This window comes from Marmota marmota, unplaced genomic scaffold (assembly GCF_001458135.2).
Source record: "Marmota marmota marmota unplaced genomic scaffold, marMar, whole genome shotgun sequence".
Taxonomy (NCBI): Eukaryota; Metazoa; Chordata; class Mammalia; order Rodentia; family Sciuridae; genus Marmota; species Marmota marmota.
The window spans coordinates 23538158-23559362 of record NW_026000185.1 but is presented as its reverse complement, the minus strand read 5'-3'; the positions used below and the strand labels follow the sequence as shown (position 1 = coordinate 23559362).

At 53.6% G+C, this 21205-nt stretch overlaps 1 protein-coding gene across 4 annotated transcripts in view; it reads left to right on the top strand.

The window, feature by feature from the left end:
* Galnt17 (polypeptide N-acetylgalactosaminyltransferase 17) overlaps positions 1-21205 on the top strand; it is a 362408-nt gene that overhangs the window by 187534 nt on the left and 153669 nt on the right. For 3 of the 4 annotated variants that reach the window (XM_048789883.1, XM_048789884.1, XM_048789885.1), the window contains exon 3: positions 178-344. In XM_048789883.1, the coding sequence (XP_048645840.1) occupies positions 178-344 (167 nt within the window). Of the gene's footprint in view, positions 1-177; positions 345-21205 lie in introns of those variants that run through there. The other variant, XM_015491400.2, reaches the window with a different exon arrangement.

Here is a 21205-nt window from a genome sequence, read left to right as displayed (position 1 = left end):
GGACCCTAAGTGCTCCCCTCCTTGGGTTTCACTCTAAGTTCTTAGGGGAGGCCTGGAGGGACCCATGGTGATGGCCTTGGGAGCGCTGTGTGACCGAGTGGCCAGATCCTCCCGTGTCCAGTGGTGCAGCACAGCCTTCCCGCTTCTTCTGACCAGCTTCCCCTTCTTCGTCCCCAGGTGTAAGGAGCTCAAGTACTCCAAGGAGCTGCCCCGGATCTCCATCATCTTCATCTTCGTGAACGAGGCTCTGTCGGTGATCTTGCGCTCGGTGCACAGTGCCGTCAACCACACGCCCACACACCTGCTCAAGGAGATCATCCTGGTGGACGACAACAGTGACGAAGGTAGGCCCAGCTGCCTGCGAGGACCCGCGTCGCCTGGATGGAGGTGCCACCTTCCTTCCCAGGATTGCTCCTGGAGCACCAAGGGAGAGGGAGGTGCCCTGGAGGAGAGTCTGGGCTGACGCTGGTTCCTTACTGCTGGACTTCCTGGGACTCTTAAAATACGGGCCAGGGTCTAGACCAGTCTCCCTTTCTCTTACCTAAAAGGGGTGATGGTGAAGGGCTGAATACCTCCGACCCCCACTCCGTTGTTCTTTTCTAAGAAGTGGATAACTAATCCTGTCCTGTTCAGGAACTGCTCATCTCAATCAGAATGGCCTTCTGGGCCATTGGGCCCAAAGCCACCATGGGTCAGAGAGAGCGGTGTTTGTAGGTCATTTGGAATTCAGCACTACTGGGAGCAGTCGATCAATTTAAAAAATGAAACAAGCAAATACCAGGTGGCAAAGCCAAAGTTCCCTGGAGGTCCTGGGAGACGAGTTGCGCAGTGAGGAAGGTGGGCATTGTGGAACGGGCCTCTCTGTTGGTGCCTGGCCCGTGTAGGCACTGTGCCTGCTGCAGGGAGGAAGCCCGCAAGCTCTCCACAGCCAGGACAGCCAGCAGTGAGCCCGCCTGATGGCCGGGGGCTGCCTCTGAGCAGCCGCAGGACAAGGAGAGAACACCCCTGCTTCCAGCGTGCTGAGCAGAAGGGTCACCCCGCCAGTGGGGTGGGGAAGAGAGCAGCTATGGGGGTCCTGTTTACATCCCGGTCACTTTCAGGAGCCAAGGCCACTCTGCCCCTTCTGACCACCCGCTGTTCCCGGGGGCCTTGAGTACCAAGCTGGGCACTCTGCCTTCTCTGGACTTCGGGTGGCTTGTGGACGCTGTCACTGGTGGACTCTCTTCCCTGGTGTCTTCCTTCATGTTGAGCCATCTTATTATCCGTGAGACCTGACATTGGTGGTCTTCTTGGGAGGAAGAAGTTCTTCCAGGGTTGAAGCTTCTGAATCATCCGGCAGGTCTCTCCTGACCTGACCTGGGCCCTCTGCAGTTTCCGTGCTGTGCATCAGAGCTGGCCTCCGGCCACTTCAGCAATACTCACAGGCGCCTCCTGGGACCCCTGTCCTGTGCCCCTCCTGGGACCCCGTCCTGTACCCATCCTGCTGGCTGAGTCCTGCTCGTTCTCAGGTGTCCCCAGTGTGTCCCCTCCTTGCAGCCCCTGAGGGTGTCCCTGTCTGTGGCTCCCTCTGCACCCTGCTGGCCATAGTGCTCACTAGCTGTGACTTTGGGGCGTCTCCTCAGCTGGGCTCCCTGTGCTTGGTGGACTTTGCTTCAGGGCCCAGCTGGTGGACCTTCGGTGAGTCTAACCCAGTGAGGGGATGGGTGAGGAAGCCCAGGAGGCGGGGGCTGCGGCCACGCAGCTGGAGGTGGCACAGACAGCTGGAAACCCCGAGCTGGTGACTGCCAGCCAGGCTGCACTGGGCTGAGGATCCCGCTGGGTGCCTCCCTGTGAGGAAGCTCATCAGGGCCAGCAGAGGACGGATGGGAAGGCCAGGCGGGCTGCTGGTGCAGGCCAGCACTTGGTGCCCTGTGCTCAGCAGGGGTCTTAGGCTGGGCTGTCCTGGAAGCAGACCCTGAAATTAAGATCTCGGTGCAGAGGGCTCATTTGGACTCGAGGACAGCACCAGGAGCTGTGAGGCTGTAGGGAGCGGGGAGGGGAGGGAAGGCAGCCCCCAAAGACGGCGTGCGGCAGCAGGCGCAGAACCCCAATGGGCAGTGCCAGGAGCCGTGCCAGCTGCCCCCGGGGTGAGCCTGCATCGGGAGCCACAGCGCTCAGGCCCCTTCAGCACTAGGCGCTGTAGCAGCAGATGTTTCTGGGACTCACCACGAGCAACCTCTGCTTTCAGAGCCCTGCAAGGATCAGAGGTCAGAACAGGCAGGCCCTGAGCCCACTCTGGTGCCAGTTTAGGTCTGAACAAAGACGATCCGTGGTGCAGAGGGGGAGCAGAGGTCCTGGGGCCAGTCAGACCTCCAGGCCCATCCCTGTCCCCTCCGCCCTGGCCCCTCAGTACCCAGGGCTGGAGTTGGCTCTGCTAGCACCATTGCTTCCCGTTTCCTGGTCTAGTCTCCATATTTTCTCCAGAATGCCTTCTCTCTAACTAGAGGACGAATTTATTTACTTTTTATTTTATTGAGATGTGCTTTTGTACTGAGCATTATCAAGTGTTGTAAATGTTCTCATCTATGTGAAAAGCCCCCCACACCATAATCATGGAATCGAATTCCTGCCAGACATGAGTTTTGTATATGTAGAAAGACTAGGAGTTTATTTTCTCAAGTCTTGTCTGATAATGGTCTTTTAAAATCGCTGTGCACAGTGACCATTCCTCCCTGTGTTCTTAATAATATTCCGTTTATGCCTCTTGTGTTGGTTTCTCTGGCAGCTACAGATGGTGTCTGCACACCCTCGTTATTAGTGGTGGTGGTGATCACCATGTGATGCCCTCTTTATCTTAAAAGCATCCCTTTTTTTTTGCCCTGAGTTTAGTTCTTCTAACATTAATATTGCCATCCTTGCCTACCTTTGGCTCAAGTTTGATTAAAACGTTACTATTCCAGCCTAACAGTTTTGTTTTCTGAACTTAAAAGTAATGCATGCTCTTTGCAGGAAAATATGAATATATCAAAAAGGAAATATAATGGGAAAAAGCAAACATTGAAGACATCGGCCGGGGGCAGCTGCTCCTTCACGTGTCCTAAGCCCTCTTAAATGCCATCTTACATAGTGAAGATCACAGAGTATAAACAAGTCCATTCTCGGCTTTTCTCTCCCTGACGTATAAAGCATGATCGTTTCCCATTTTATTAAAAAAGTGCGAAGGCATCATTTCAATGAGGTTAGAGTGGCCTTTCTCTGGCTGCTTGAGGCCATGGTCCAGTTTGGCCCGGGGGGTGGGTGAGAGGAGCCAGGTGACTCTACATCAGCCAAGATGAGACGGGATGGCCGCATTTCCCTTGTTAGGGTGCATGATGGTGATGATAAGTCCCATTTCATTCAGCAGCAAATGGAAGTGGCTCAGGCAAAATGGCCAGGGCTGCTGCTCAGTCGAGAGTTTGCTCACCACCCTGGTCATGTCTGGGCCGCGGGCACATCTGACAGTTCCTGCAGCATCTTAGCTGGTGCAATTCTCTTGGGTGCCTCCACACAGTTCTCTAACTCCTCTTGGACTGTCTTGGCAGCTGCCCTTCCTGTCCCTTGGCTGCCTGCTGCCCTTGGGATGCTCAGGATTCTCAGCATCAGGACACCAGGGGAGGTCCCCGCTCTGTGTGCCTTCTCCCAAAAGAGCCCAGAACTGCTCCACCCCTCCCCCTGCTCCGCAGAGTGTCCTGATTCCTGGTGGCACCCGGGGCCTTGGAACTGGCACTCAGCTGGACCATGGCACCTGCCCTTCTCCCCTCAGCCTTAGAAGTGGCTTCTTGCCCTCGTTTCCTCTCAGCAGGGGGCTTCACCCCTAAAGACAGGAAGCCCTTCCCACTCTGTGTTCTGCCTCTGTGTTCTCCACCTGGGTCTTGATCTCGGTCCTCAGCCTTGTTTTGCCCCCTTTTTCTTTGGGGTCTCTGGCGAGGGGACATCCAGGTGCATGGAGCTATATGGGCCATTATGTTTTACATCCCTGTCATTATTTCATGCCTGGACATCTTTTATTTATTTTCCCTTTTCTAATTGAGGTCAAATGCATCACTGCAAAGTGTAGAATTTGGTGGCTTTCCGTGGGTTCACCACTTTCTAATTCCAGAAGATTTCTAATGTTCCCCCAGAGAAACCCCATACCTGGTATCCCCCAAAAGCTCACATGTAAAACAGTGCAAGAAGGGTTGGAGGAAAAATGATTGGGTTATAGCCTTAACCTAACCAGTGGATTGATCTCTGATGGGATTTGCTGGTGTTAATTGGAGGCAGGTGGGGTGTGGCTGGAGGAGGTGATTCACTGGAGGTGTGGCCGTGGGGTAGATATTTGTATCTGATGAGTGAAATCTCTCTCTGCTTCCTGATCTTCATGTGAGCTGTTTCCCTCTGCCTCGCTCTTATGCCCTGATGTCTTGGTTCACCTTGAGCCCCAAGGGATGGAGCCAGCCTTCTATGGACTAAGATCTCTGAAACTCTGAGCCCCTAAATACCCTTTTCTCCTCTACAGTCGTGCTGGTTGGGTCATTTAGTCATAGCAGCATAAAAAGCTGACTAAAGCGGGTTGTTCCTACTGTTTGGCTGTTAGGAATAGCATGTTTTCATTGTTCTTGGGTACATACCAGGAGTGGTCTTGCTGGGTCGTGAGAGATCTAGGTTGACTCTCTGAGAAACCATTAGACTCTTTTCTGTAGCAGCAGCACCATTTCACACTCCCACCAATGACATGCAAGGGTTCCACTTCCCATCCTCGACCACACTTCCTACTTTCTTTTTCTAAAACATTAAGGCCATCCTCATTGTCATGGGTTGGCATCTTGTGGTTTTGACTTGCATTTCCCTAAGACTAATTGTTGGAGCCTCTCCACATGTGCTTATTTCCATTGGTCTACCTTTTTTGGAGAAATGTGCATGTGAGTCCTTTTCCCTTTTTAAACATTTGTGTCTTTATTGTTGATTTGTAATTGTTCTTTATATATCCCTACTCTCCCTTATCAAAAATATTCTACAAATATTTTTGCAAGTGTGTTTGCAAATGTTTTCTCTTGTGTGGATTTTCTCCATATTCTTGATAGTGTCCTTTGATGTACTGAAGTTTTTCATTTTGATTAAATACAGTTTGACTATTTTTCCTTTGGGTTCTTGAACTGTTGCTGACATGTCTAAAAACCTGTGTCTTCACCCAGGTCACAAAGACTTACATTGATGTTATCTTCTAAGAGTTTTATAGTTTTAGCTCTTACATTTGGGTATTTGTCAGTTGTGAGCTAATTTTTATATATGGTTTGAGGTAGGGGGCCAAGTTCATGTTCCCCACAGGGGTGAGAGTTTTCTTGCCCAGCATCTTTGTCAAACCCATCTTGCTGTGATTGTGAGGGTATGTCCACACTCTCGCTGCTGCTTTGTGGCCTGGTCTATTCCTAACCCTTGGACTGCTCCTTGGTGATACCTTTTTAAACTGGTAAGCGTGAGTCCTTCATCCCTGTTCTTTTTAAAAGCGGTCTTGTCTGTTCTGGGTCCCTGCACGCACCGTGAATCGTAGGACCCACGCAGACATTTCTGCAGGAGAAGGTGGTTAGAAGTGTTTTTAGACTGCGGTGGATCTGCCGGCCTGGGAGTGCTTCCGTCTTGATTTTAAAATTCTGTGAACACGGACTTCTCTCTGTTTAGGTGGGTCTTCCTTAATCTCTTCCAACAATGTTTGATAGCTTCCAGTATCCAAGTCTCACAATTCTTTGGTTAAATTTATTTCTAAGTATTTTATTCCCTCCAAGACTAGGATAAACGGAATCTTTTCTTTATTTTCAGTTCAATGCTAGAGTATAAAAATACAAATCAATTTTTGCATATTGATCTTGTATCCTTTATCTTTGCTGAATTTATTAGCTCCAACAATCCTTCCTTTGGTGGACTCCTTAAAGGTTTCTGTGTGTGTTGGGAGGGGTGTATGTGTGTATATATATGTATGTGTGTATATATGCATGTGTGTGTATTTTTTGTGTGTGCACATGTGTGTGTAAGTGTGTATGTATGTGTGTATGTGTGTGTGCATCTCTGTGTGTGTATGTATGTGTATGTGTGTATGTGTGTGCATCTCTGTGTGTATGTATGTGTATGTGTGTATGTATATGTTGTGTGTGCATGTGTGTGTATATGTGTGTGTGCATGTGTATGTATATGTATGTGTGTGCATGTGTGTGTATGTGTGCATGTGCGTGTTTGTGTGTGTGTGTATTGTGTGTATGTGTGTGCGTATGTGTGTATGTGTGTGTATTGTGTTCATGTCATTTTCAAACACTGATGATTTGCATCTCACTGTCTCATCTGGAGGTCTTTGATTTCTTTTTGATCCACTTTTCTGGCCCCTCTAGGAACCCTGTGAAATGTGCTTATTAATACACACCTCTTCCCCTGCCAGGTCAAGGACAGGAACGCTGCCCCAGGGGCCTTCCCGAGAGTTGACAAAAGCACCTTCTGGAGGAGACAGCTGAGTCCCGAGTAGCCCAGAAGCGTGGGCAGGCTGCCCAGAAGCTTGCAGCGGGGTCACTGTGTGCGCCGGGCACTAGATAAAAGGCAAAAATACGGCCAGATGGAGTGGCTGCCCTGTGCTTTCTGTCCTGAGTCACCAGGGCCTGCTGCCTACCCCGAGGAGGTCAAGGCAGATCATATCGAGAGAGGAGGAGTGTCCTTGGCAGATGAGGCAGCCTGCACAGGAGAAGGCCTGTGGTCAGGCGTCCAGTGAGCAGGCAGGAGTGGGAGCTGGAGTCCTGAGGCACGTGTGGCCACTTACAGGGAGGCGCGTCTGCAGGAAGGACCTCTGCTGCCCGGCCTTGGCCTGTGCCCTTCTGCCCATGCCCTTCTGCTCGCTGGGGCCTGGCCTCCCGCCTTCCTCTCCTGTGCTGCATCCATACCGTCCCCTTCTGGGTCTGTGGGCCTAATTTGGTAAATCACAGAAGCTGGAAGCCTCCCGGGAAGGCCTGCAGGGTGGGCAGTTGGGAGGCCATGAACATCTGCAGAGGCCTGTGTTTTGCATGTGGCATGGCCTGCTGCAGGTGGGGTGTCTTCCGGCAGGAGTGTGATGACCAGCTCCTTGCTCTTCATCTTCACTGCGTGTCGGAAGAGCCCAGGCCTCCGAGTCCTGACTCTGTTCCCACTTTCTGGAAGCCTGTGGAGTCTGCAGTCTCCCCAGAGCTTTGACTTTCACCGTGATGAGCCTCCGTGGGAATCAGTCTTCAGCCATCAGACTGGACATCTGGTGGCTTCTCTCTGGAATCTAATGTCTATCAGTTTGGGGAAATTTCTTTGGGGTTTTAAATGGGAAGTCCCTCCGCATTCCCTCTGTTCTGAGTCAGCATCTCCCAGGATCCTGGGAACTCCCAAGGTCGATCCCTCATTTCCTTATCTTTTCAGGTCTTTTTGCTCTGCTTGTTTGTTCTTGTCAGTTTTATCTTTCCTTACACTCTTCAGTTTTTGAAATTCTTGCTGGGACACTTTTACTTCCAAGTGACCATGTCATCTTCTGTAGGTCCTACTTGCAGCCTACTGTCCTTATTTGATGGAAGCAGTCATCTTTGCAGCCCTGGGGGACGTCCAGCCCGCCTTTGTTTTGTTTTTAGGCTTTTCCGCCGACACAGTCTGTGCCCAGGTGCCTTCTGCTGTCCGTCCTCCATCTCCCATCGTCCGTGTGGAGGCCGTCCTCAGAGGCCCCCGGGTGCCAGCTTGTGGGGACCTCACCAACTGGACCCACACCCCCAGGAGCTGAGGAGGGGAGTTATGGGATGGGGCAGGAACTTGCTTTGAGAAGGTAAACTGGGGTTTGGGGGACATATGGTGCTGGTGGCCGACCAGTCGTGTGAATGTGCCGAATGGCCCTGGATCATGCACCTCAAATAGTTAAAATGGTCAGTTTCACGTTCTGTCTGTTTATCAGTTTTAAAAGAGCCAATTAGTTGGACTGGGGCTTTGGATGTGGGGCCATGTGTGTAGGCTGCAGGTGAAGTTGATGTGGGATCACAGCGACCCCCACCTCTCAACCCCCTCTGCTGCACCTTCCTCCATCTGCTTCTCCCTTGTCCCTCGTTTGGGAGGTACTGGGGCTGCCAGCCGCCCACTGCAGTTTCCCTGGGCTGCCCTGAGATGGGGCCCGCTCCCCGTTGTGGGCTGGGGGCCGGCTGTCAGACAGCTGTGGTGTACAGAATATTGTCATAATTTCTATTTTGTTTTAAGGATTATTGATCTTGTACTGTGCCTAGTTTATGAATCAAACTTCATCGTAGCTATGCATGCATAGGAGAAAGCGTAGTGCCGGGGCATGGCACTCTCCAGGGTGTCTAGAACATGTCCTCCATGATGAGGGGCATTGCTGTCCATGGAGGAGGCCGACAGCTCGTGGTGTGACTGATCTACTAGCTCCAGCTCATTCATTAACACTCACCTTACGTCACCCACACCAGGAAGCCCTCCAGGATTTCCCAAGTGTGGCTAAACTGGGGCCTTTCATCTCTGCTCCCTGGCCTCAGTGCATCATTTGATAGAGCACTGGCCATGTGGTGCCCCTGTCCATCTCTAACATGAGACACTCAATGGCAAGACCTGTGGCCCTCTGCCCTGAGCCCAGGGCTGGCACGCTGCTTGGTGGCAAGTGTCAGATGAGCTAAGCTCGGTGCACAGTGCACAGATTTCCCTGTCTCTAGCATCATTCTGGAAGCTTCTGTGTTTGGCACCATTGTACGTATTTCGGCTTTAGCAGGTTTGCTATTTTGGTGGGGGTCTGAGATGCCATCTGCTAGGGTTTGGATCTGGGAGGACCCCGGAGGCCCACAAGCCAGGGGCTCGGTCTGCAGCTTGTCACTATTGGGGGGTGGACCCCCAGGATGGTGGTATCAGGTCACCATGGGTGCCTGCAGAGGGGAGTGAGGCCTGGCCTCCTCCCTCCTTCCCTCCTCATCCTCTTGGCATTCTGACCACGAGGCGAATGGTTTGGCTCTGCTGTGCCCTGCCACCAGGACAAGACTTCCAAAGCCACGGGCCAAATAAGCCTTTCCTCTTTACAAGCTGACCATCCCAGGTGTTGGTCACAGTGACAGAGAGATGACAATACAAGCTAGGCCACCACCTGTCCTCAGTGTCACCCTGCAGGCTTCATGGTAACCTGGGTGCTACATGCCTTTCTGTGACATTGCCACGTAGAGGGAGCACTGATCCGCGTCTTTGCCTGGTGGCACTCACAGGCTGAAAGCAGAACGGCCCGGTTAGAAGCTTTCTGAGAGAGGTCGTCCCCTCCGGTCTTCCAACAGGGATGTGGGAGAGGCGCCCACCTGGCACCGCTGGCTGCCCTTCCTGGTGTACACTTGCAGGATGGGAGGATCTTGTGTTCTGGGGAGATAACATTCTTCCCTGTTGGGCAAGTTCTGAGTGACAAGCCAGGAGACACCTTGTTATCACACTGCCACACACTTGGCCGGTCCCTTGTGCAAACCCCGCCTGCCCCTCCTAATCAGAAGCAAGTCTTGTTTTTGCCCCCAATCAGATCCTAGCAACACGGCAGCGTCTGCTCGTGGCCTGTCATCGCAGACAGTGAGGTGATCACACTGCGCTCCAGGGAGGGTGGGCGAGGTGGGCCGTGCACACCCCGCACGGGAGATAAGTGGGGAGCTCCAACCTGCGCGGCACACGCCATGTGGCCCCACAAACAGAAGAGTAGAAACAATCAGAAATAGTCTGAAATCGGTGCATATTCATAGGGAGTCACAGGATGATACAGGGAGTTAGTAGAGTCTTCACTTAGTGTCCCCCCGTGGGGACATCTTACAAACAGTCACAACCAGGAAATTATCTCGGGTACGATCCAAAGGGCTTATTCTGACTTCATCAGTTAATGCATGCGTGTGTGTGCACACGTATGTGAGAGGGCGCTCTCTTCAGTTTTATCACATGTAGACTTGTGTATCCACCACTGTGACAAGATGGCTCCCTCCTGCCACCCCTCTGTGGCCCACCGCCCGGCAACCACTCACCTGCTCTCTTCCCTGTGGCTTTGGTATTCCAAAGATGCTCTGTAAGTTGACCCACCGAGTTGTGACCTTTGAGCTGTCTGCGTGCTCACGTGGTCCTCTGGTCAGACATTCCCCGGGGCTCCTCTGTGCCTCCGGTGGCTCCTCCTCATTCTCTGTGAACTCGAGGCGTTGGCTCACATGACAACCTGGGCGCACACCTGTCCCGGGATATTTGCATTGTTTTGCCTGAGCACGTTCACAGAGGAGGCTGCTTGGAGCGTTTGTGGGTAACTATTTGTGTGAAATGCATTTTCTCAGGAGTCCATGTTCAGAGTGCAGGTGTGGGTCTTGGGGGTGACGCATGTTCTGATGGTCTCTTTGGTCATTTATTCCATTTATGTGAAAAGTTCCTGCTTTGGCCTTGGGGACCACATGGCACCGCATTCCAGCAGAACCAGGAGATCATCCAAAAAGTGGGTTGACATTGTGGCGCTGGTGATCAGACCCTGAGGTCCCCTAGACAGGGTCCATGACACAGGAATGTAGTGGGTCACAGCGAGCCCTAAAATGGGGCAGGGGCCGGCCAAGGCTGTCTCAGACTCGCCTCCATCCTGTTGGCTTGTAGACCCAGTCCTTATAGAGGAAAGACAGATGCTGGTGTGGCCCAGAGTCTGTATCTTACAGCTTCAGCTTTTGAGTAGAGACAGATCTGTTTCTCCAGAGAAAGGAAGTGGGGTTCCATCTAGGACAGGTCCTCCTTGGACCTATGGACGATGGCCAGGGGTGCATGGTCAGGAACAGCCTCACCATACCCCAGTTACCACGTGTCCATCAGGCAGCACCTCCAGACAACAAGCTGGGTGTGGGCAGGGTGGACACGCTTGCCATGGACTTCTACTGTGCACAGGGACAGCGTGGGCTGTGGCAATGTCACAAGGACCCTCAGCTACAGTTCACGCAAGCTGGGGTGGTTAATGTCCTCTTTGTGAAGGACGAGGCCATGGGTTGGACCCGGGAGAGTTGGCACTGTTGACATGGGAGGAAACAGCAGCCAGAGGAAGTGTCCGGGTGGAGGTCCAGAGGCAGAGGGGCTTGGGACGCACGGGGCTGTACAAATGGGAGTCCAGGAGCCATGATGCAGGGGCAGATGGCCGCTGTGGAGAGGGCCCCATCAGAGACATGGTCTGGCTGGGTCCCAGGATTGAGGAGGGGCCATCCTTGATGGGCAAAAGCAGGAGGAACAGAACAGAAGAGCCAGGGATGTCTCAGCCCTGGATGGGAAGAGGTGATGTCCCCAGAGCTCGTGTGCAGGAATGTTCGGAGGGGAGGTGATTAGATTATGAGTGTTGTAACCTAATCGGTGGATTAATCCATTTGATAGATTGATAATTTGAATGGATTAATGGGTGGTGGCGGAGGAAATAGGTGGCTGAGTGCCGCAGTCTGGCTGGGCACAAATAACCGAGCCTCCACAAAGCCTTGTAGGTTCAAACAGCAACTCTTTATTCCCAAACTCTCACCCGCACTCTACACACACTTCCCAGGAACACACTCCCTCCACCGGGCTCTGAGCACCAATTCTCCCTGAACCCCACGAGAACTCAATGGGAACTCCAAAGTAGAGGACGCCCGAGGCAGCAGGATCCACCCTAATCCCAGAGCCACCCTATTCCCAGAGCAGGGTCACCTTTCAACCATTCCCTCTAGCAAAATGCCAGGCGTCATTCCGACTAAACTGTGGCTCTCAACAGCTGAGGGGTGCCCTTGGGACCATACTGTCCCTGGCTCCTTGCACTCAAGCTTCCTCTGTCCCCCTCTCCTGAGCCACACAGCTCTCCTCCTCCATGCCCTGCCACCATGATGTTCTGCCTCATGGCTGCTGGGGCCATGGAGTCGGGCAACATAGACTGGACCTCTGAAACTGAGGTAGAATACTATCCTCTTCTGGTGCCCTGGGTGGTGTTTAGTGACAGGGATGACAAGCTGGCTGACACAGGGACTGGGCCTCAGCCTGAGTTCTGGGGGGCAGTGAACCTTACTCAGGCCTCAGTGCAGCCTGATCAGGTAGGAGTGCTTACTGTCCCTGCTAACTGTCCCCTGACTCCATGCAGCACATCAACAGGCATGCTTGGGACCAGGCTGTGGCACTGCCTTCCCCAAGTGTCCCCAGACTTTGAGTGAATGTGATTGTGTCCCAAGTGTCCTCCCTCCTTCCATCTTCATCTTTTTTCCACGGTGCTCTCTTTGTGCACATACGTGAATAGTGCCTCTGCACGTCCTTGCCACATGGTCGGGAGCCTGGGGTGCCAGCTGCTACAGAGGTTTGGTATCTACAGAGCAGCCAGATGTCCCACCGTGGCACCCCAGGCCACATCTGCTCTGAGTGGCTGGTGCCTGTGCTTGTTTCTGTTGTAGGACCCCAAGTTCTGTAGGATGCACATAGAACAGGCTTTGCTGCATAACTGACCTTCATGTGGGCGTGACCGCAGGCCCAAGGGTCCATGCTGCCATTGACCTTGAAGAATTCAGGGGTCTGAATCCAGGGGACTCTGCAAGCTGGAGAAGGGGCAGGGCCAGAGGGCTCGCGTCTCCTGTTGTCCCATCCCCGCTGCCCGGTGTGTTTGAGGAAAACCCGGGAGGAATGGCCAAGCGCCTGGAGCGACCCAGTTCTCCCAGGGGCTCTCATTTCTGTGTTCTGTCCTGTCCTTCCTAAATGACTGTGACGCTTGCTGTTTCAAGGCACAGATCTACCAACTTCAGAGCATTCAGAATCGATATCACAGTAAATAAGAAACGTAATGAAAGAAAAACACACTCTGGCCTGTGGACAAATTTTTTCCCTTACATTCACAGTGTTATTGGGACCAGTGGCAGGTGCAGACTTCCCGGGCCTTTTGACAGGCAAGTGAGGGGATGCTTTTAATTTGGGGGAGCAGCTTGGGGTCCCCACCTCCTGTTGGTGAGGGTCACATGTATTTGTTGTTTAAAGGGGAGACTGAGTGAGAGAAGCCACGGAAAACCTTCCTTCGCCAAGGAACGGAGGCCACCGCTCCGTCTCCGAGCACCCTGCGCACAGGCCGAGTACCGTGTCCAGTGTGGCACTGAGTGTCAGCTCCTCACAGCTTTTCTTGGTCTTCTTCTCAGTCCTCTTGCTTTCTTTGGCCCTTGTTTTGGTCTCACCGTGGAATTGCCCTGCAGATGCTTCCCTGTGGTCTCCCTGAGAGCCTGCCTCCGCCGCGTGTCCATCTGGGGCCTCTTTTCCGCTCCGGCCGTCCTCCTCATCCTCAGCAAGTGTGTCACTTAAGCCCGCAAAGCCGGGGGTTGCTTGGAGAATAAAACCTGCATCCTCCCCCCTCCCGTGACTTTATCCCGCATCTTTGCGTGTCTCCGTGTGGCGGTTCCTCCAGCCCAGGATGGCAGGGCCAGCACACTGCCCTGGCAGCAGGTGTCCTGGGATGCACGGCTCTGACGTCACCCGGCCATTGACACCCTCGTGATCTGCATGGCCCCTGCTCTGGGAAGCACTGACCACCATCAGTGCAGGGCAGCCAGCAGGGGAGGTGCTGCCTCGGGTCCACAGCCCAGGCCAGCCAACCTCCCTCGGGCTCCACCCCTGTCCCCTCCCCACCACCATCAGCATGGGTGACCATGGCCGCAGATTCACAACAGAATGGGATTCGTCATTCTGGAGCCTCATGCTGGCCTGGAGTAGGATTGTTCACACCCATGGTCCTCCTGTGAACACACACGGGTGCTTCAGAGCCACTCACAGGAGCCAGTTCTCGGGACAAGCCCAGGTCAGGCCTCAGCAAGGTCGCGTGAGCAGACGAGCTTGGGATTTCATGACGTCACATCTACAAGTACCAGAGGCAGACAGACAGTGTGTAGGCGTGTCACTCACAGACTGTGGCCTTGCTAAAGTCACTGGCTTTTTGCCTTCGTCCCTTCAGGCTGCTGTGACAACATACCTTGGACTGGGTAGTTAATAAGTAGCCATCTGCTGTCCGTGGCCTGGAAGTCCAAGGTCAAAGCAGGTTTGATGTGGTGCAGGTCTGGTCCCCAACCACCACAATGAGGGATGAGGATCGTCCTGTGGGAGTGGGAGGGACACAGACGTTCACGCCATAGCAGCCCCTCTAAGCCTCAGTTTCCTGGTCCATAAAATAGACCTTTCAGAGTCCTTAAGAGGGTGGAAAGACCAGGTGCTGGCACACGCCTGTGATCCCCATGGCTCGGGAGACTGAGGCGCAGGATGGTGAGTTCGAGGCCAGCCGCGGCAACTTATCCGGGCCCTGGGCAGCTCACCAAGACCCTGTCTCAAAGTAAAACATGAAAAATGGGGCTAGGAATGTGGCCAGGTGGAAAAGCACCCCAGGTTCAGTCCCCAGCACCAGGAAAAAAGAATCCAAAGTGCTGATCCAGGTAAGCGGCCACCTCAGCACGGGCAGTGGTGAGCACCCAGTGAGTGTGAAGACAGGAATCCTGGAGCTTGCAAGGCGGCCTGGAGAAACCGTGAAGGGGGTCTGCTCTGGCCGGGTCCTGCTCCAGAGCCTTCGTGATTAGCTAACATTTTTAGTCAGCTCCTTTGGCAATTTGGGGATATAAATATTTCATTATTGATATAGACAAGCACAGTGTTTGAGATGTCTGAAAAGGACGCTGTCAGCAGAGGGAAGCTTTCTCTGTGAGCAGCCTTGCGCTTGGGGCCTCCCTCCGTGGACACCCTTGGAGGCCATCTGAGGCACCAGCTATGTGCATGCATTTGGTCAAATTTACAAAATAAGATTTTTTTTTCTTTTTCAAAAGATGATTCCCTCAAATTGAAAATAAAACCCAAATTCATGTCTGCGACTTACTGTCTCTGTTTGATACAGAAGAAACCCACGTGTCAAGGGACCAAGGTATCATCCAAGTTTCTCCCCAACCCCACGTTCTTTTTCAGTTTTAGATGATATTTTAAAAGTTTTGTTTGGTCTTCGCATGGCTGCTATTACACATCTAATTGGCTGGTTATTTTTATTTTAGGCATGGATGTCTTTTCAGGCACACCTGGAAATCCAGGTGTTTCACGTCTATTTTTTTATGCTCTTCCAAAGCTGATTCTCACATATATAAAACATGAGATTTCTTAGAGAAGAAAAGATGCTTCAGAAGTGTGGAGTGTTCTGATTAATGCCGGTGCTCAAGCCCCGTGTTGAGGTCCATGTCTTCCAAGCTGACTGTCAGAGCCCCCAGCTTCAGTGAGCTGGGAGTTCCTCCCACAGGTCAGCTGAGCTCTGTGTGCAGGAGACTCGGGCGTGAGCAAGATACACGGGCTGGATCTTCCCCTCAGGGACACCTCCTCACTGTCCGGGGGAGCTCAGAGCAGGTCCGGTTGGGAGGACAGGGGTAGCTTTGGTGACCTGTGGGGTATAAAGCACAGGCCAGGAGCAAAGATCCACCCTGGAGAAGTCCAGGCCCTTGGGATCCTGGGGCGGAAGGTAGCCAACTGACCAGAGTGTGCTTGGGGGCAGTTTCTAGTCAACCAGTTACCAACGTGGGGACCGAAGCCACATGTCCCAGAATATGTATGGAATCAGATCTTCAGTGAGACCTCGGTTTTGAGTCAATCAGCCCATCAAACTGTCTCACACCACATGACTTTTACTGCCCACCTTCAGACTGACAAAGGACTACATACCATGAGGCTCCATTTTAAGGGAGTATCTGGAGTAGGCTGATTCCTAGAGAAGCCATTAGCGGGGCTGGGTCAGGAGAACAGGGACCAGTGCTTCAGGGGTTTGCATTTGGAGCTATATAGTTCCAGACCTGGGTGGCGGTGATGGCAGCACAACATTATAAAGGTACGTCGCGCCACTGTGCTGTGCATTTCAAAATGGCCCAAATGGCGCGTTTTAGTTACAACAGAAAGCCATAAAGAAGGACCAACCAGAGATGTTTGGGTTTGTGTGGGGACCAGCCAGGGCCCTGGTCAGCCCCACTCAGGCTGAAGGAGGAGGGACAGTGTGGGCAGGAGCTGGACAATCGCGCTCCCCCAGGCTCCTAGGTGAGGCCCACTCTGAGCAATGCTGGCTTAGAGGCAGGCACTTTGGTTTTGTTTTTTAATTGGAACATGCCATATGTGCACTTTTCTCGTCCCCAGCTGTCACAGCCAGTGTGTTCCCAGCGAGCAGCATGCCCAACCCCAGCAGCTGCTAGCAGTGAGAGGTGTTGGCAGCACGAGTGACAAGGGATGGTAGAGGATCTGATGGCAGCAGAAGGAACATGGGTGGGATAGCAATACTAGGTGCTATCACAGTCCCCCCTCATGGCATTTTTGCTTTCCAGAGACTCAGTTACCTACAATCTACCTCAGTTAAAAAATATCAAATAGAAAAGCCCAGAAATAAGTAATCCACACATTTCAGTTTGCATGCCTTTCCGAGTAGCCTGATGAGATCTCATGCAGTCTTGCCTGCGCCTCCTGGGATGTGACCATCCCTTTGTGCAGTGTATCCTTGGTGTATACACTACCCACCTGTTAGTCATAGCCACCTCAGTTACCAGATAAACCATCATAGTACTGTAGGGCCTGTGTCCACAGAGCCATTATGTTAGTTTAACACTGTCCTTGGTTTCAGGTCTCCACTGGGGTCTTGGAATGCACACCCCTGGAGTAGGACTGCTATTTTAATAGTAGGGATAGTCAGATGGGAGCCGGAGAGCAGGAGCCAGGAGCATATGGGGTCCTGACAGAGGGAACACCCCAGCTGTGAGACTGTTCCATGTAGGTGTGGCCGGCCATCACGGTCCTAGCTCTGGAAACAGCATGGAGACCCTCACCATTTATGCTGAGGTCATTTCTGAGAGGTCCAGTATTTCAGCCAATGCAGGATGAGAAGGGCCTAGTAGGTGGGAAAGGCCAAGATGGGACCCTGGAACCCACATGCAGGAGGGTGAGCCGTATTTCACACATGGGGCCAGTTCACGAAGAGCCAGCTAGCCTGTCACCTATGGAGTCAGGCTCCAGTGTGTGTCCACAGAACCCTGGTCCCTTGGAGGCTGTTAGGCAAGTTCATGGGTGGTGGAGTTTCTAGAAACCTTCGTTTGCACCTAGGTGGCTTCTTCTGAGCCTCCACCCCTGAAGGAGAGGTGGGACGTTCGGCTGTTCCCCTCAAGGCTCACTAACCAGGGGAGGGAGGAGAGGTGAGCTTTCCCACCAGTGTGGACCCTGATGTGGCCCAGCCCGGCCAGTGTGGCCCCTCCCTCAGGCTACGCACCTGTGGAATGGAGGAGCCTTCCGGGCTAACCTAGTCCCTGAGAGGAGGGACTCCGCTGACGGCCTACTCTCTAGGTTGCTGAAAGTGGGGCTCTGGAGAGAATGCCCCAGGGACGCTCTGCGCTGGCTCCGCTCTTGTACCCTCCTCCTCACCAGCTCACGCTCCCTGAGCCTGGACGACAGGCTGCCTCACTGTTGAGAGCAGGTGTATTTCCCTCGCCAGCCCCTCCTGGTCACGGGCAGTGCTCGCGTCTTCCCTCCCGACTCCCCCAAATACTGTTTATCAAAATTGTGAGAAAAGCAGGGATTCCCAAATGGCCCAGGGCCAATCTGATATTGGATTTCATCTAACACTGGAAGGTAAGCATTTATCTCTGCAGAAATAGGTTTTTTGTTTTCTTCTCTGAGTTTGCTGGTAAGAAAATATGAAAACATAGATGAATGTTTTTCCGGCTCTCCCTGTACTGTTGCAGAAGGGTTTCTTCTGTGGAGGGTGATGGCCGACCTTAGGGGACGGGCGTGAAATTTCTAAGCAATCCCAGCTTAGCTATACCCCATGGGAACCTGGGGGCTGGTTTCACGAGGTTGACCTGTGCACTCACTCACTCTAGGGTGGACTTGGGCTCTTGCACCCCGCACTCACCCCCAGTCGGATTCTCTCCTCTCCAAACCTCAACAACCCAGAGCTCTCCGGCCATCCCAGCTGTGTTCCGTCAGAAGCAGTCCTTCTGGAACTCTCTTCTAAGCCCCTGTTCATCCACTTCCCCATGCTCAGCCTGTCCCTTCAGGGAGCCACCCGGAGGGAAGTCCCTCCAGTCACTGGTCCCATCAGGTGCCTGCACTCACTCGCTATCTTGAATGCACCTGGCTCTCCCTGAGGCTGAACACTGGTCACTGGGGACAGGGCGTGAGCCTCAGTCCTCGCAGGCTCTGGGACTCCCTGGGAGCCGTACACAGGCCCCCCTTAGAAGCTCTGCCCTGTGATGCTCTGCCCAGGGTGGGTTTCTGGCTCTTTCCCTGCCTCCTAACAGTGTGGGTATGGTCCTGCATCTTCCTCCGTCCCCTGGAACTGTCACCCTCTCCTGACACCTTCCTTCTGGGCATTCCTACCTTGGCCCTCCTCGGCCACCCCTCCATATCCACTGGAACCCACCTGTGCCCAGCTGAGCTCATCAACCTGTCCCTCCTGCTCTCTCGTTCTCTTTTGTCTTTTTAAATTAATGGCACCTTCCCGGTTGCCCAGCCTGAGTCTCGGGCATGGGTGACACTGTCACCTTGGGGGTGTGGTTCTGCGTTTGTGTGTTCTTGTGCTGGGCTCTCTAGGACAGTGAAAGCACACACCCAGGCCTCTGCCTAAGGACACGGCTGCTCCTGAGACCCAGTCAGTCACCTCCCCCCTGGGTTGCTTCAGCTCCTCTCCCGTGGCTCTCTCCTTTGTCCCTTGGCTCCATCTGCCTGGAGATAGTGAATATTGGAATCTTTGAATGAGTGTCTTCTCCTTAATTAGATGGGACGTGTCTGGAGGGAGCACTCGGGTCTGAGCTGTTTTTTATTTGCTTTTTAATTTAGGCATGGGCCCCGCCCCTCATCAAGCCTAGAGTTACCCTGCAGGGCAGGGATGCGAGGCCTGCTCAGTGTCCCCAGGATGAGCCTGCTGGCTGGGTCATGGCACCTCCCTCTGTCCTCCCAGCACAGCTCCTGGGCTCCACCTCAGTTGCGTCTGGAATGCTGGGTCCCTGTACCTTGGAAAGTGAGGACGGTGCCTGCAGTTCTGTCTGGGGTAAAACAGTCCCCAGGCTCTAAGGTGACATTGTCTGCTTAGGAAGATGAGCAGCGTCCGGGGGAAGCTATAAAGTGGATCTGAATTATTAATAACCACAGATTAGTTATTAGAAAGAGCATTTGCTAGATGCACCTTAAAGCCTTCACATGTAGTTCCATTTACTCATGATGTCCATAAGGCTGGACAACGATTAGCATTGCCCATCATCCCCGGGTACTCTCAGAGCCCTCTAATGTCCCTCTCAGTAGCCTTGGGATGTAGGAGAGGCAGCCATGGGAACGGCGGCTCTCTCTTTGCAGCCTTGTAAACTCTTAGCTTTTCCCTACCCCAGAGTCTCAGTCACAACCACTTTTACAAGTGAGGACATCACTGGGAAGTTTATATGGAGACCATATAGCCAGACATGACATCCGGTTACTGAGCAGAGCCTCGAGTACCCCCAGTTGCCTGGCAGTTGAGAGCCTGGAATGTATGCAGTCCCCAGGGATGGTGCTCGGCACTCAGCATTCAGAAAGTCCCGTGGGTGAAGACGGTGTGCTGCCCATTGCCTTCAGCGGCATGTCCCTCCACGCCCTGCCCTCCTGCCCGGTCCTCCTGGAGGATAAATGGAAGCCAAGCACGCACGCCTCGCCCAGTCTCCCTGGCCCATTCTGTGTTGCTGTAACAAAACACCCGAGGCCAGTGAGTTAGGAAGGGGAGGTTTGCTTAGCCCACTGTTCAGCAGGCAGGGCAATTGGAGATCAGGCAGCTGCCTCTGCCAGGGCCTGTGCTGCACGTAACCTGGTGATGACGTCACCTGGGGGGCAGAGGGTGCTGCAGCCTGCTCATGTGCTGATTAAGCCAGGCTCCCCAGACCTAGCTCACTCCCTGAGACCTACCCAGACTCTGGAGAAGGACATTAATCCATGCATGAGGATTGTGTCCCTGTGACCAGTCACCTCCCAGAAGCCCCTCCTGACCAGCCATGTGAGGAATGGAGCCTTGGCAGAGTCAGGGTGGGAACAGCTGTAGCACAGCCTGCTTGCCTCTGTCACGCTCAGTCCTTCCCCTGGGCCTCCCTACAGGGAGCGGAAGTGGCCGTGTCCAGCGTCTGTTCCAGTGCCTCCTGCTCCAGTGCCCTTGAGTTGAAGAGGCCAAGCTCTGGCTTAGCGTCCTGCCTCATGGCCTCTCGCCCAGCCTCCTTGGGCTCCAGGGATGCTCTCCAGTCCCTGCTAAGGGGCCTCAAACCTCTCTGCAGGGAAGGAGACATATCATAAGTGTTTTCCACAGCCGCTGGAGGTTGGCCACGCTGTGCCACCCTGTGCCAGGGAGGTGTCAGAGGCCTCTCTGACCCGACTCCTCTAACTTTAAATGCACCTTAAAACCCTCACATGTAGTGGTAGGAGGGGCAGGGCAGAGCCGCCGCCCGCGCCTGCAAGGTAAGCAGACCTGCGACAGACCAGCGGATCAGGCCCAGCGGCCTGCCAGCGTGGTACACACGTCACCCCAACTGGAGTAGGGGCAGAGCAGAGCCTTCGCCCGCGCCCGGATCAGGCCCAGCAGCCCGCCTGTGTGGTGGTCACGTGACCCCAATTGGAGTAGGGGCAGAGCAGAGCCGCCACCCGTGCCCAAAAGGTGGGCAGACCTGCGACCGACCAGCGGGACAGGCCCAGTGGCCTGCCGGTGTGACAGACACGTCACCCCATTTGGAGTAGGAGCAGAGCAGAGCCTTCACCCTCGCCCAGAACAGGCCCAGTGACCTGCCGGCGTGGTAGTCACGACACCCCAATTGGAGTAAGGTCAGAGCAGAGCCGCCGCCCGCGCCTGCAAGGTAGGCAGACCTGCGACAGACCTGCAGAACAGGCCCTGGGGTCCGCGGGCGTGGTAGACACCTCACACCAATTGGAGGAGGGGCAGAGCAGAGCCGCCACCCGCGCCTGCAAGGTAGGCAAACCGCCGCCCAACCCTGCAAGGGAGACTTTTCAACTATACAAGAGCAATATGAATATATAGGGGGAAAAAATTTTCAAAAACGCAACAGTTTCACCAAGCAGAAAGAAACGCAAGCAGTATGAAAAGACAAGGAAAGAAAGGACCACAAGCAATGCAGGTCAACTCAACTTTAGAAGAGGTAACAGCTGCAGCAGATGGAATGTCAGATAAGAATTCAGGATATACATGCCT